The sequence below is a fragment of the Tenebrio molitor genome, chromosome 1, assembly GCF_963966145.1.
Source record: "Tenebrio molitor chromosome 1, icTenMoli1.1, whole genome shotgun sequence".
Taxonomy (NCBI): Eukaryota; Metazoa; Arthropoda; class Insecta; order Coleoptera; family Tenebrionidae; genus Tenebrio; species Tenebrio molitor.
The window spans coordinates 44,606,927-44,623,643 of NC_091046.1; the positions used below are offsets into that span (position 1 = coordinate 44,606,927).

The window sequence follows — 16,717 nt, forward strand, 5'->3', positions numbered from 1 at the left end:
TCTGGGGGAAGAAATTGTTGCATTTGAATAGCTTTGAAGTTTTTGGAATAAATAAAATGATATCGTCAAAGAAAGATATTTTCTTAAATTTAAAAGTTAGGTTAGAATGTTGGTAATGACAAAATGGCATCTGTTTCAATTGAAGAAGAGATTCTGAATCCCAACAGGAATTAGACGATGAAACTTCACCCTCGCGAAGTGATGAAGTAATCAGAATAATCACTAATCATTACAAGAAGTGTTCAAAGGGACCGCCGTTATTGTCAATACAATAATGAAACCGCCGATGAATTGATTTTTCCACTCTTTCCAGCATTCCTCTGTTATTGCGAATTATTGTGGCAGCATTTCCTACCTGTTCTCTCAAAACTTTAGTTGTATCAATGGGGATCGAATATACCAAGTTCTTCGTGTTCCTCCACAAGAAGAAATCGCACTGAAATTCTCTGGATTCGAGGAGCACTCCCGCACGTTTCACACACAACACAATACATAATTATCTGTGTATTTAATGTTCGAAAATAAACGTTTCATTTTCACAACATTTTTGCACAAATCACAGAATCCACACGTAAACACCTGCCTTTTGGAGTGGTATAAAACTAACTAAAAATTTAATCCGTTTATCCTCGGCCGCAGAGCGAAAAAACTATATTGTAAAAACACAATGTTTTGCGCTGGTTTTGCAATAGTAAGTATATTAAAAAACAAGTTTCATAAGACGAAGCACGAATTCAAGTTTAAAAACGAGTGCCGCAACCACGAGTTATTTTAAAGAATAAATGCCTTATGAAACGAGTTTTTTACACTATTTTTTGTAATTTGCCCTTTTTATGGCGTTTTTAAACAAACATTTTTACTTTAGTCGATTTGGGGATTTTTGTGGCGGTTGGTAATGTCTTAATTTTAAAAGTAAAAATTTGATCTAGTCGCTTTTTGTTTTATCCAAATTCTGTCACAAAACACGAATATGGAAGATAATCAAGATAATCTACGCCCCCTGAAATATGTGAAATTGCTAAAAAAACGGTCAAATTTTTCCAGTCGACACTTTCTGTTCTTGATTGGTCATATTGACATTTCAAATTAAATCAAACATCCTGGTGAATATCCTCTAAAGCCTAAAAAAAGTCTTAATTTATGTTTAGAGCCAAATGGGGGGCACTTCGGGCATTTCCTTTATTTAATTTTTAGATCATTGTTCAGCACTTCAAGTTTAATTTCTTTTTGCCGTTAATTTTTACTCTCATAACCTACCATTTTGTCCCTATTAATGATGCGTCATATATCTGTCAAATAAATTAACAAAACATATCCGGTTGCAGTGTTGCAAATAGCCAAATAAAAAAATTTGTAGAGGTTATGTTGTCCCGTATTGAAATGAAAACCATTGTGAAACTCAATTGATTTATTAATTATAAAATTAAAAAAAATAAATAATTACTGAGAAAATTGTTTTTGGTTAGTTTGTTTTTAATTTTTTTGTTTTGTCTGGCACAATCTACTCTAGCACAATCTAGCTTTAAAATTATTGATAAATCAAAAATCAGTAAAAAAAGAGATGAAATTTGCCAACTTCTTGAAGTACGAGTACAGTTGGTTGCAAAAAAAAAGGGAAACGAAAATTATCCTAATGTAAATTTGGATTTGTCCATTTGCCTACTTGACAATACCTGTTACATAATTTTTAAAAATATCATCTCGTAAGAAGGTTTCAAACTATGAAAAAATTGTAAAAATGTGTCAATTTTATTCTGACAGTTCCCGTTTTTTTTTCCTCAACTGTAGAATGTAGAAGTATATAATTATAACCCGACAAATTTTTTTGTTTGAACTGAAAAAATTTGAATTGTTCTATGTTTTGTTATTTGAATGCAACATTACGAATATGGTCGACAGACAAATTTGAAGTTTTAAAAATTTTAACTGGTTCCAAAATGTTGTGGTCGAGGAGGCCATAGCTTCTCACTCTTTCACAATCGTAGGTCCTCTGAGCAGGGAGATTTGATATTTTTTCTAGCTACAGAACCTCACTTTGCTAATGATTTTATTGTAAATTAAATCATTGATGTAAAATAAAAACCATAATGTGGTATTAGGACAGTTTGTCATCTAAGATTTGACAGCTGATGAAGTTACGCCATACGTTAACGGAAACAAAAGCACTATTCTTCTTAACCACAATTTTTTTGAACGCTCTTTATAATGTCAGTCGTGTTTGGAATCTCATTTCTTTAACGTGTTTTATTTAGAGTTACTATTGCGGACACAGAATCTTGGACGATTTGTCATTCGATTGAGATAAAAATGTAAAACTGGCTTTAGGTGTAACTAATCTCACTTTCGATTTTTGTAATTTTTATCATACTGACATGGTGACATGCCAAAAATTTCAAATGTCAAATAGTTTCAAACGTCAATCATAATGACAATAAAGCGTGGCTTACATTGACATTTTTTGAATTGACATAAATTTGACGTCTAAAATTCCGTGTCCGCAACTGTACATACATACCTAATTTCTCTTGGCCAGAATTAATTTAATATTCTTTTAATAATTCAATTTATATGAAGAAACAATCAAAAATTATTCACCCATCTCAACTGCTCCAATTTAACCGTAACATAAAAATATTTCGTTTTTGTTTCTCTTTCAAATTGTTTATTTTTTTTTATAGCTACACCTTATTTCATCTGAAAGTGAGGAGTATGATTTTTTTTTAATTTCCTTTGACAACTTTTCAAGTTCAACCCACAAAATGAGATACTTAATTAGATGGATTTTAATTGAGAGAAGGATGTGAAAATGTTCGAGCAGCACAAAGTCCCTCCTGAGGGAGCCAAGTCTCTCATGGAAAACCTCAGCAGTGGTTATAAAATTGTTTTTAGTCTGCTTAAATTTTTAAAAAGTGTAATTCCCCACCCATTACCTTCACTCAAGACTATTAAAAAAAATGGAATAAAAAATGAACTGCCATTCATTTCTTTTCATTTTTTATATTATATTATATACAGACTCATTCACATAACTTTCCAACCCTAACGAAATTTAAATATAGCCAGCAATACGTTTTTCATTCATAACTTGATCCAATTAATTATTTAAAACTTTTGTATGGTTTGGACATCCCTCACAAAAGTCTCAATTATAAAAATTTATACACTTGACTGTCAGATTCAAATATGACAGTTCAAAAGTCAAAATAAATCAACTTGTCATTATCACGTTTTATTTATTTGCAAAATTCTTAACCTAGAAAGCGAATCAACAGACAACTCTTTGACAAATGACTAGGCGTACCTAAAATTTTTTAAAAGAGTTAATTTATGAGCAAAATGGAAGGCACTTAGATAATTGTACTGTATTTCAACTTTAATTTATGTTTTCTGTTAATTTTTACTCTCATAACCTACCATTTTGTCAGTGTTGATGATAACGTCAGATATTTGTCAGATAAACCAACAAAACATGTACGGTTGCAGGGTTGCCAACAGCCGAAAAAAAATCTTACTTAATCGTATTTACAACACGAAAATCCTTCTTGATCACCTTGTATAATAATTATAATAAATAAAATAAAAATATAAATTAATCAAGCGGGAAAATCGCTGTTTTTAGAAACAAGGAAGTCGTTTGAAAATATGTTAAAATATGCAAAATCATTAAATTTGTGCAAGGATAAAGAGGCCCCTTTGGCAAATTCATCGTTTCAGGAGAAGATTCGCCTTTTGTACGATTCGGAGCATCTGCACGAATACTTCATAAATATTTATGATTGTTTAGTATCTCAAGAACACCCCATATAATCCTGGCATGAATCTCAGCAAACATCGGTAACCAAATATCACGTTTAAAATATAATCGCAGCTCGACCAACAGCTGAAGACAACCCGGAGCCATTTAAAAAAGCAAATCCCCTCGTTCCAGTTATCCTGGTGCGTTTCGAAACCGGGGCCGCCGACGACGAGCGCCTCCAATTTACGATCGGTCCGAGGGCACTCCGTAGCCACTTATTCTTATTGGAGCGGCCTTGGTTTAAGTGTTGAGGAACAATTCGAGCTTGTTCTTGTGTAGGTTGTTATAGTCACTCCTTCTGATTACTCCCTCTGAAAAAGGGGCGCATGACCAACGCGCTTTTCAAGCCGCACCAAAAGTTTTCATGCAGCTACAAACAGTTGCAAATCTGTCTGGCTAAAAAGAGGTAAGTTCGATGTGGCTTCCTCCCCTAGTCCACCCTCGGACGCGTTTCGCAAACTCTTCCGTTTTGGCGGCGGATCGTGCGCCCGGAATATTTTACGCTTTTTCGCCAGATCGTCCCTTTGACGTTCTATCATTTTCCGTCGCGGTGACATTTCTTCGCTGAAACAGTTTTTTCGTGTCACGGCATTTTTTCTCATCCTCCTCGCTGGATTCCTTCTCTCGATTAAGACACTCGACATTCCTTGTTGATTGGGATTTTTTGCCCCAAATCCACGCTGTTTGCTCTCGACTAGCGACAATAGCCGTGAGCGTTGTTCGAAACTTTTCGACATCTGTTTTAGATAAAATTAATCTGGCTCGGAGTGCACACAGATACGATTATTTGTTGTAGTTTTGCCGTTCCAACACTCCGTCATCGTTTTATACCGGGTGTAAATGCGAGAGGAGTGCGAAGCTGAAGGAGTGACGCTTTAATCGTACAAATTCAAATGATCCAGGGTTAAGTCAATTTTCTCGGCGAGTAAATATTTTATTAGCGCAGTTATTAATTTCTAAATTAAGCACGATATTTGAAAAAATATTTAATGAGTACAAAAATAAATTCAAACAGGGTAATATATTTTTTATATCATTTTATGTTTAGAGAAAGTATCGTTAGCTCTGCTTGTTCGAAGATACTGTACATACAGTGGGTCATGAAGTTGTTTTACTAAGTACTGTCAAGAAAATTACGAACATTTCGAATTATTGCGTGGCTCACAAAAGCTTTCTTATAAAATATCCAATGAAAAAATTCCAGAAGTAATTAATTGTATTAATTATTCATTTTACAATTAAAGAAGGATGTATTTTTATTGTGTAATTATATCAGAGTAGTTATTTGTATATCAAGGCTGCGAAATCATTCTTTAACGTACCGAGAGAAAAATTGTCGCCGAGGCCGCTTGCGGCCGAGGCAAAACAATCTCGAGGATGTTAAAGGATTTCGCGGCCAAGGTGTACACAACATTTTTTGTGTATCAAATATTAAAATTAATTTACTTTAATGGCCGTCGTTAAAAGCAACGGCCGCGAAATTGGATTTCGCGGCCTGTTTGAGGTTGCACAAAAAAATTATTTATATGTGTCAGTGGGTGGGACTTTTTAATCACCACATATGGTACCCACCAAAATAATTTAATATTGTTATCTTTGTGGCGGTAGAAACATTTTCGAAGTTCCTTTTTATGCACCAATTATTTTTGTTGAAAACAATGTTTGTTTACGAAATATCTTACAAAACGCCAAAAATTTGTGAAAATTGCTGCGCAATTATCTGCAGAAAGCTCGCCGAGTCTAGACACGACCCACTAAATTGTAAATGTATTTCTGTTACGTTGCGTCTAATAAAAGAAAGCAATAACTGTAGCAACAACAAAACTGGAAGTCGACTTCTGAAATTAAATAAAACGCATTTCAGCGAACATGTCGAGTTATTTGAAACATGGCAAATCGAGAGCAGCTCGCACCTGTTGTGTTTCATCTAATTTATTCGAGTCTGGGGGAAGAACCCGCTTGAACAAAACTATACAACGTCTTTCTTATTATCGATATTAAAGTTGCGACGCAGGCGAAGTTGGACGCCTCTGGCGTGCAAAATGTACACCACAGCACCGAAGAGTCCTTGTTTGGTTGCCTTCAAATATTTACCTTTCAGACCATCACTGTCGGCTGAAAACTTGTAGCTTCCTTGACCTGGAGCCATTGTTATATGTCGTTTCGGTCCGTTGAATTTATTTGTGTCATTTGACGAAAGAAATGAATTTGTGTCGTTAGAGTTAAGTGTCTCATCTATTGCTATTAGGGGTGATGAATTAATTAGGAAAATCGATAGTCGAGCAATTGGGAGAATTGTTTATAATAAACACATTAGCGTGATGCGGGTTTTGGTCATTGTAAGGGCGAAAGTTGGGCTGAGAAGTGTTGCTGTTGCCGGTTCAGGTGAGTGCTTTGTGGACAAAGCGGCAGGAAAGTTGTAAGCTCGCAGCTTTAAGCTGGGTTAAAGGGAGGCGGGAATTTGAATGATCAGTGAGAGAAGGAGCTGGACGGTTTTTATTTTATTTTATTGACTATAAATTAAATAAAACATCAGTTGGATCAATTTTTTTATATTAGATATGTCATCAGCGGGTTAGAGTCTAGGGAGGAATAATATGTTTCCAAATTCCAAAATTTTGTAATATTTTTGGCACGATTCACATTTTTCGATTTATGCTCAACCATTAACTGAAAATTAGCATTTTTTTTTTGTTTTTTGAAACGGTGAATGCACTGTTCTTTTCTGTAAAGAGAGGAAAAAAGTAATTTTAATAAAGGACTTTTTTTAGACACATTATTGTTTAAAAAAAAGGAGAAGAAACGTATCTTTTTCTTGTTAATTTTTCTATTATTAAATTTGTTTAGTATTCTACCTAAAAATAATTACGTAGAAAGCTTATACGAAGAGAAATGAGCCAAGTGTGATAGATTAAGAATGTGAAAACATTAAATAAACTTATAGAAAAATTACAAAATGCAATTTTATAAATAACGAAAATTTAGTGAAACTATCACAATAGTTATTTGTGTATCGAGGCTTGAAAACAGGCGAGGGCAAAAGACACTTTTTGGAAGAGGTGAAGATTAAATTTTTTACCTCTCCAGTGAATTAATTAACAACTGTCAAAGAAACTTTTTTTTTCTGACACCCGAGTCCGATACAAACCCCCCAATTCTCATTTCCTTCAATTCCCACTCTATTTATTCACCTGTTGGATAAACCCAAAGTCTACAGTCACGTTCAGTCTTCTCTTCTGCTTCTTCCCACCTAACCCTCGGCCCTCTTCAGGTGCCTCCAGACCTGATTCGCCCCTTCCCAAACAATGTAAATATAATAATAGTTATCAAAGTGGGGCTTTAATTTGCCCCGCGACTTCCCACTCGCTACTCAAATACAAAGTCGCTTTGTGAGTGTGTTAGATCTTAGACTGGGAGGATTAAACTTCATCAAACAGCCGGTTCTGTCACTGTCCGAACTTCCACGCCAAACAAAACTTTCGCAATTTTATTACGTCACAGTATCACAGTTGTTGATTTTTGTTTTTGCGAAGGCGGCGATTTCGCACGTGGACGGAATCTCACATTTTGCGGACAGGTTCCATGAATTCAAATGCGCACTAATTGCGGCACGGACGATTATTGCCGCCATCGGCTCCGGGAATCCGGAGTTTCCACCCGGAGTTATGACCCTTTCGATTTCAGGCGCGAGCCGTGCACAACAGCTACCAAAGCGATTTTTATGTGTTTTTCAATGACCAGCAATTAATTTGTGTAGTAATCATAGATAACTAGATAGGTTGTAAAAAAACTTTTTTTAGTTTTTATCATTATAATTTTTTTCGAGAGGAGTATTTCTCTGTTGAAATACGAATTTTTCGATTTGTGATCGGGCGCCTCCTTTGTCCTTTCCGGCTCCTGTCGCTTTCGGCTTTAATGCGATAATGTGCAACAAGATGGATGTGTCAAAAGCAAATTATGTCGCGGCGAAAGACATCTCCGCCGCCGAAAACAGAGACGAGGCAAAAATTCGAACGGATCCGGGAGCTCCGGTACGGTCTCGTTTAAATGTCAAGTGCTCGGCAAGTAGAGATAAGTTTCTATTAAGACAGAGAGCCGATTAGAAATTAAACATTAACGGGAACTTAATGTATTCTGAAAGCAAAAAATAGTTTCAGCTAATGGCTCGTTCTGGGTCGGGCGCCAAAAATACAACATTTAATTTGGTTTCAATTTCAGCGAATCTGTTGTCGCCTACGCTGTTGCATAATTAGTCGGTGCGTTTTTGCATTGAGTTATTTGAAATGACATAACGAGTTTGTCTCGAGAGCGACCGACAAGCCACAATATTACTTGCTGGAAAATCGTTTGCAAACCGCGAGCACTCCCAATGTATTTACCGACTTCATAAACTGAATTAAATATTCAGCAAGGTCTCAAGAATAATTAAGGTAATTTTGATAGCGGGGCGGTGAGCAAAGTCGAGGAATCGGTCGAAATATTACAGATGGGGTTGAACCAGGGACGTACTGGGCCCTACAAAAACTTTGACTAGCTTAATATTTTATTTGGTGGTTTTAATTGAATAATGAGAGAAATTAGAATTGTTTTTACCTAATAGAAAGTTATTTTAAACGGCTTAAAGAACTTTTAGCGTTAAATGCAGGTGTTAAATAGAAATGCAAACTAAATCTCGACTGCAGCTTACCCGATGCAGTTGTTAGTTGTTGTTGAGTTTGTTTAATAACTAGGACATTGAAGGATTTAATTGTAATATTTTTTGGAGCATTCGCCGTTTGTACATTTTAAAAAGTTCGAATATTTCGCAGAAAGCTGTACAAGACGTAATTTTCAAATAAAATTTAACTTGTTGATGGTAAAAACGTCCTACTCCTCTGTCATCTGTCAAAAGTGACTAAAATTGCATGCTGCTCCTGTCAGATTCTCAAATTGTTTTTAATAATTGTGTTTTTAATAACTGTATAAATAAATAATTACCTAACCTTAAAGTTTGTATTCTGGAATTAATCTTGCCAAAAATAACACGACCTAATTTTTACATCTGATAAATGTCCCAATTTTAACGTAAAGCAAGCAAGTGTGCCAACACCTCTTATTAAACGCATGTAAAATGCTATTTTTTACAATTTGCACCTTTTGAGCCTTTTCTCAATCAAAAGTAAAAATGTGAAAATTCTGGGGAATTTTATGGTGGTTGGCCAAAAACGATTGAAAATTCGGTATTCGCCCGTATTGGCTGACGCTGCCAGACGCCTCTAGAGTTTAGAGGATTCTGGCAGGGGAGTCTGGCAGTACCAACATGATAACCGTAAATTATACTATCGCTATTACAGAACCGCTTTCAGCCGTTGTGATACTGTTTTTGGTTTCACAAAGGAGCTATTGTGAACGCAAGTTGTAAAAATATTTTTATATATGCATTATCACGATTTCAAGACGAACCTCTTGATCATGATTTTATTTATCTCCGATCCTTAGCTTAAGAACTGTGAGCGTTACAATTGTTACATTCTCGCCTGTCGCTTTTGGTGTCACTCATAGCTTCCCTACATAAACGTTAGATTTTCCAATACAGTTTAATTTATCACGCAACAAAGATACACAAAGCTCTAATACTTGACCCGGCGCATCCACCATTTTTGTTGAATTTTAATTTTTGTATTTGTCAAGAATCAACACATTCACTTCTCTTCGCAGCCTAAAGTCCATAGAACAAAGTTTTTGCGAATGATTTAATTTACCGCGAATATAAAACAAAGACAAACAAAACAGTACAGAAATATAAAAAATACATAAAACATTTCCAACTTTTTATTGTCACTGTACTCAAACCGTCTTACACCAGACATGCAAATTCGCAGTATTTTTATTAGATAAACATGAAAACACTTTATCACTTCTTGGTATAAAGTAAAAAAAAGATTCTATGGTAATTTTCCCGGCGCATCCACCATTCATACTTTATACATTAATTCATCATGGTTTTCTATTTATTTATTTACCGCCATTTCTTTTATTGAGTTTGTTGGGTTTTCGTGTTTCTTAGTCTTAACCCGCCCCTGCGCCTGCAAATGAAATTACCAAAACTCGGTTTATGAGCGCAACAGTTTAATCCAGACAAATATTTCCAATTTGTTTGTTCAACAGTGTTGCCAGTGCCAGCAATAAATTGTTGCAACAATCGACCGTTCATTGTGGGCTAGTATCGATCCGTCCACCTAATTTATTAATCGTACAATATTCCTCAACAAATATTATTCCGCTCCCGTAAGGACATTCCGCTATTAACATTTGTTCAATATTTGGTGTCACTTAATTATGTTGAATGTGCGACAAACCCCGCGGCAATTCGAACAGGAGTCATGTTTTCGCATAATTCAGCATTTTTATTGGTGACATCCACCCATGCATCCTGCCACCGGGGTTAATTATTTTAATCCTTGACAGAGTGCCATCCAGGGATCAATAAAAAGAAGATTATGTTGATCCCTCTGATAATAATTGGCGTGCGTTTGGTATTTTTTTTATAGAAAATTAAATTAACAATTGTTGCCTGCGCGACAGATCAAGGCCCGAAACAGCTTAATTGAATTTAAATATTTATGCGCGTGTTCTTTTGTAGCGGGGCAATTGGTGGAAATTGAAGTTAATTAAAACAGAAGTAGATCAGACGAGTCCGCTCTGAAAATAATTTAATCCAGGATTTTACAATTTTTATCAGGATTCGTTCTCCAAACCGATTTATTGTTTCGTTAATTGCAATTTAAGTTCAGTAATGGGGTCGGCGGTTACGCTGCCGGGCAAAAATCTGCAACAGAAATGACGGGTCTCGCCCTTAATTAAGGGAAGTTTGTTGTGATCAGGCTTGCTTTGACCCGCGAAATGTGCGAGTCAAAAGGAACGCTAAACCAATTGCGAGGTGGTTGTTATAATCTGAAGATTTGGATAAGCGGAAGGGCTAAACTAATTACGGCGTAATGGGGAGTTTTGGAGAGTTGCTGCAAACACCTCCGGAAGTAAGAGGGTAATTCACTTTGCCGGACTAGTGTGTAACGTTGTTAACGGGACAGAAATGGATAAATTTTGTTAAGCTTGTCATCATAACCTATAGATTTATGGTTACAAGAACTGACCACCTGGAGGTGGAATAATGGGAATAGGATCTTCCAAGATATGCACAAGCTGTGAGGGTAATACAAATTTTTCTACAATTTGGGAGACCCAGCAGGATTTTTTTCTATCATAGTTCAGATTTATCGCACTTCGGTGACTCTTTCCTGAAACTAGTTATAAGTAGGGAGCGGCACATCTTGTTTCGATACAAGTGTATCAGTGATTTGTGAAAATCGGGGTACAGCTTACTCGTTCTTGTGGCAAGAGTTATACAGCTTAAGGAAAAAGCGTATTTTTTTATTGTTGTAATAAACAGCTGCAAATAGATTATTTGACAAGAAAAATGACTAATGAAAGGAAGAGTTTTTAAAAGATGACATTTTTTGTAAAACAAATTTGAAATTTATCTGGATGCGAGGACTAAATAATTTTTTATTGAATTATCGCAAAAAATAAGGAAAAAGCTTGTGCACGAAAGAACTGAGTCGTGGATTGATTCGTACGAACAATATTTCAGGTAGAGTAGACCTCTAAAATGGCAGGTATCAAGTCATGAATCCGTGTGGGTCAAGCTACGAGTCGAATTGTGCTTTCTACGACAAACTAAATTAGATAAAATTCGATTTACACTTATTAAATACTGCGGTATTAATTTTACACGGAAGTAGAGCTTTTCTGATGTATCCTTTTGATTACTCGTTTTTCAGCGCGCTGAAACTTATGAAACGCGGATCAAGGGATTAGTGAGTTTTCAATTAAATTAATTTTTTTTGGGCGATGCGAACGAAACATGAAACAGCTGGACAAATAGTAGATTGTTATTGAATAGACCTGGCATAGATTGGATTTTAATTTAAAATTTAAAAACAAGACGAATTTTGTGATAAGTTTTAACGCAAAATGCGGAGCTGCTGGACGAATGATTTTCAATAGAAATAACGATATCTTCTTTGTACGGCGAGTCTGAAAACTGTCTCTTATAGATCTGATCATGGTAAATCAAACTCAGAAAACTGCATGACTTTGTCTTCAATGGTAATCGAGAAATCTGCATTTAAAAACAATGCAGAAATGGTGGAGGCGCTAAATAGTCATTTGTGTATCTGGCCGAGGCGCAGCCGAGGCTTGAAAACAGGTATAAAATAACGATATCTTCTTTATGGTTTGAGCTAGATCCAGTGAAAAATCTGTTTCTTATAGATAAACGTCAAAAATGACATTTGTTCAGACAGCTGTCAAATCCAGTCGTACCAACTGTGACCTTTTCAGCCTGAAACAAACCCGAACCTTTTAGGGAAACTTAAAAAATGTATGTTTTTTGTAATATTTCCGCTGTACCGGCTCGCTTTCCACCGCCTCATAAAAAATTAAAACATTCCATTCCGGAAACAGTTGATTCACATTTCAAATTAGCATCCTTCAAACTGGAACAACCTCTTCGTTTAAGACAAGTTAATTTTAATGAAACGATCTCTCGATTTTAATTTCTCGTCGTGACATGTCTCCGATCTCTTTCAGCCGCTCGAATCAACAACCTCTTCGCAAATACTCCCCCGAGTTAGTTTTAATCGTTGATATTAAATTTTGCGCCGTTTTTCCAGTATGGCGTTCCAACATGCTGCACTATTCCTCACGTTGATATTTCTTTGGCTGATGTTGTCCAACGTGCAAGGACGTCGCGAGAAGGTCACCCAAGTGAGGACCCCCCAGCAGAGACTGACCAGAGGCATCGAACACTTCAAATACCACAACATGGACCTGGGCACGGCAAGGGGCTACGGCAAAAGGGCCGTCGACATGCACAACGTTAACAAGTAAGTCGGAAATCGCGTTAAGGGATGAAAAGCTCTTCCGACGAATATCGGGGATGAGTCGTAAACCGGTTTGGTCATAAATTACGAATCTGAGGGGTGCTTTCTTCGGGAGATGGAAATTTATTCGGCCGAGAATAGGTGACTTAGTTTTGAAGGTCAAATACGTCATTAACGAGATGTTGTCAAATTGTCGCTGCCAACACACCGCGCCTAACTTCATTAAAATCCCCTAGAAGACTTGATGTTCCGTTTCCTCTGTCGTTGCATAATACAATCAATTCCCTTGCACGTGGTGACGATTGGAAGCTTGTCAAGGATGACGGCGATTGATTTGCGACGGTCGCGTTACGGGTTATTTTTAACGATTGTATTTTTCTGTGCAGCTTTCTGCTCGAATGGATCGCACTCGAAACCAGGATGAGGGACCTGGGGATACCCAGAAATCTCCTGAGAGATCAAGAAACTATACCCGAATGACTCAATTTGTAAATCGTTGAATTATTGTGATTATTATTTAAATGCTGTACCCTGTTTGTAAATTTCGTTTCCACACTGTAACATAATTTAATATTAGGCAAATAAAATTACTATCGATCAGCCTTCTCATTTAATTTCATTTCGACTGGAGGGGCGGCGCCCCCTCGCCTGAATCGAGTGGGCGACTGAAATAAATAAGTGTTGAGGTGTTTCATTAAAAATGTTTGTCGGATTAAGGGCTAGTGCGTCAGGAGCGCGTGGTTGTGTTATTTTATTTCGACAATGGATTCCTGCACATGGGGCTTGATTTCGGGGATGTGCCAGCTGCGGCATCCTTCACGATTCAATATTAGATTATGAATTTTTTGTGTTAACTGGAGGACAGAGCGATTCTCTATTTAAGACAATAGATGGGAGCAGAATCGCACTTGTTCAACTACGACGGTGAAGAAGTTCTCATCGAAGTGCCAGAATCAGATTTCAAGGAGTTTAATTAACACTTGTGCCGAGTTTGTAGATGTTATTGGTAAGGCGGGTTAGTGTAAATGTCATAAAGAGAAAAGTGGTTGTCGGGTGCTTGAATTGCGATTCATCTAGTTTACGCAAAAGAATGAATTACGTAATCGTAAATAGCTTTTCTGTGACACACTTTCATGAAGTGAAATGAAATAACGGAATGTGTATGGATTTTTATGTGTTTGAAAAGGAACGGGAAGTAGGAAGATTTGGACGAAAGAGAGGAAAAAAGCGGAAAAGAATTTTATTTTGTGGGTGTATTCCTGTTTTTTTTTACAAGGGTATTATGTTTAATGAAGGTAATAATTAAAAATACAAAAACATATTGTGGAAAGTTTTTTCATATTAATCAAATAAGTGAGGCTTTTTGAATAACAAAAACAAGAGATGAAATTGTGCTAAAGGCAAAGCGTGTGAAATTTATTTTGATGAAAAATAACTTAAGGGTTAAGCAATATAAATGTGCAGAAAAGAAAGAATAAATCAAAACAGTGAGTAAAAAAAAAATCATAGCAATAAGAAGTATGCAATGAAAGTGAAAGGGATTAATGGAGAGACAAAGTGTAGTCCAATTTTTACCCTTTTGAGGTGACGTCACGATTTCCTTCCTCGCTTTCTCTTTATTTAAACGACAGAAACAGAAAAAAACAAAAAAAAGGCACGTTTATTTATTGATGGTCACTTTGAGGTTATTTTATGCTCCTGTCAATTTGACAATTTTTAATTTCTTTCAATTATTACATTGATTACAAACATAACCTTTCGAAGCAATTGTCAACAAATTTGACACATTTATAGTTATTTATGATCAATTCAAAATTGTTTCTGATCCTAGCTCAAACATACGTAAAGTTACTAGATAATGACGTCATCGCAAAATAATAAAAATTGGACTACTTTAGGTTACTTTAACCAGTTTAACCTCCTTGAGCCAGACAATAGACATCTATGGCCAGACAACGTGTGACGTCACGAGGAAGGCCAAACGTCAAAATTTGTTTACATTTTCAGAAAGTATCAAATACGGTGTTTTAATCATTCTTATGGAAGATTGAAAATTGTGTGTGTGTATTTACTGTTCATTGAACGTCGCAAAAGACGTTGAAACCTGGGAAAGTATTTTTATACCCTATCAACATTGTCGTGATTGCAAGTACAATTTAGTTGAAAAAATATTTGCTACATATGTATATAATTAAGATGTAAGAAGCATTTGTTGTGATTTGGTGTTATTTAAATGATTCAGAAAGTAAAAATTACGCAAAAACGTAAATACACAAACTTAACCTCACTTATAAATGACAACTTTCGCGTCATTAATGGCATTTTACTCCACGAGGCAGTAATTGTAAAGCCTAAACACATAGTTCTACTAAAAAAAAAAGAGTGCTAACCAAAAATTTTACTATTTTTATTAAATTCTGTAGGTTTAATTCGTTTTTCGATTAAACGTTTACTGTGACGTCACAATCAAAAACAATTGCTGCCTTAAGGCTTTGTGTTCTAGATGGCAATGGCAGTTACAAAGGAGAATGAAACAAAGGGGAATGTGTAAATTTAAAAAAAATATATACAGGTGTTCCAGAACTACCGTCTCATAGAACACAGGCATGTACCGACAGCAAAAGAGACTCCAAGATCACTAAAATAAATGTTCCTGTAGCTCACATAACCGAGTTATAAAGTTTTCCATTTTACCAATCCCAGAAAGTCTAAGGTGTTGCTAAACAGCAAAAATAATTATTGATATCGCACTAAAAGTCGAAATTTGAAATGTATTGTCTCGATTATCGCTTGAGATAGGACTTCTTTTATTTAAAATTCGGATTATCACATTTACCCAAACACTTCCCTTTTTTCTCTGTGGAAGCAGTTCAGGGACAACCTGTATATCATCGTGCATCACTTATGTCTAATATGTATAAAGTACTTAATACGACGAAAATTTAGAAACTACTTGACATGTCAGTAATAATTTGCTAGTCATTGCTCCCCACAATTATTCCTTTCCTCGGTAGCAATATCCTTAATGACGAAGTTCACCCTGGATGCCGGTTAATTGCCGGGTCAGAACAATAACAATAATAATTGCTGTGTCTGTTTTGATTGTTGGAGACGAAGCAATCCTTCATGAGGTAATTAAAAAGCATCCCTTTCTGCAGTCCTAATTTCACCTTAATGGCCTGCAGTATCTAAAAAGCACCCATTCAGTGTTTGCTCCATTTACTGCACCGTCACGGAGTGCACACTATAAAACGCCACCCCTATGGAATAAATAATCCGGATTTAAAAATAATTTCGGGCTCGTTTGCAAATTTTTATAAACCTGCTCGTTTGAAGCTTTCAATGAGATTCTTAGCTGTGCAAGGTCTTGTGTCAGCACCATCTTGTTGAAATACTATACCATCAAGGTCTTTGTAAAACCACCAACATTAATTATTGTAACTTTCCTTGCCAACAAATTAAAAACTGCGAAACTAGATCATCCTGGCGCGATTTGTTCTTCGATACCTCAACAACGAAAGTTGCGACGCAACCCTTTGACAACTTTGCCAAAAGCTCTCATTTTTCGCCCCTTAAAGCACAAAACCCGATTGTTTTAAGGATCGAACTTTTCAATAATTAATTTTGTTTACATCACAACCTCCTCCTTGAGTTTCCTTTCGGCACCTCGCCCCTCGAGCGCATCGGACGCATCCAATCACTCCGTAAAACTCTTAATTGCCTTACAATATATTTATCGATTCGATCGTAAAACTTTACGACCCAGTCTGCGGATGTGTCGCAAGTCTACATCCGAAAATACGGCGAGTCTTACGCAAATCGCATTAACCGACTCTAATTAGCTAAGCATGTGTGGATCACATCTCGACGCACCCAAAATATAATTACATCTACTTAACTAATTTGCCGTCTTAATCTGGCTTAATGGGGCGCGGATGGGCGCTCGGCGTCGAGACTTCTTAGACAAATTGAATTTAGACGGCAAATCGGGATTTTT

The 16,717-nt window shown here is 36.2% G+C and overlaps 1 protein-coding gene across 1 annotated transcript; it reads left to right on the forward strand.

Annotated features, from left to right (window-relative positions):
• The first annotated feature begins 4,085 nt into the window (after nt 1-4,085).
• On the forward strand, nt 4,086-13,320 carry LOC138138975 (uncharacterized). The gene is made up of 3 exons (XM_069059129.1): nt 4,086-4,202; nt 12,511-12,723; nt 13,107-13,320. Exons 1-3 carry the CDS (start codon nt 4,123-4,125, stop codon nt 13,198-13,200), a joined length of 387 nt encoding a protein of 128 aa, XP_068915230.1. The 5' UTR covers nt 4,086-4,122; the 3' UTR covers nt 13,201-13,320.
• Nucleotides 13,321-16,717: the final 3,397 nt, after the last annotated feature.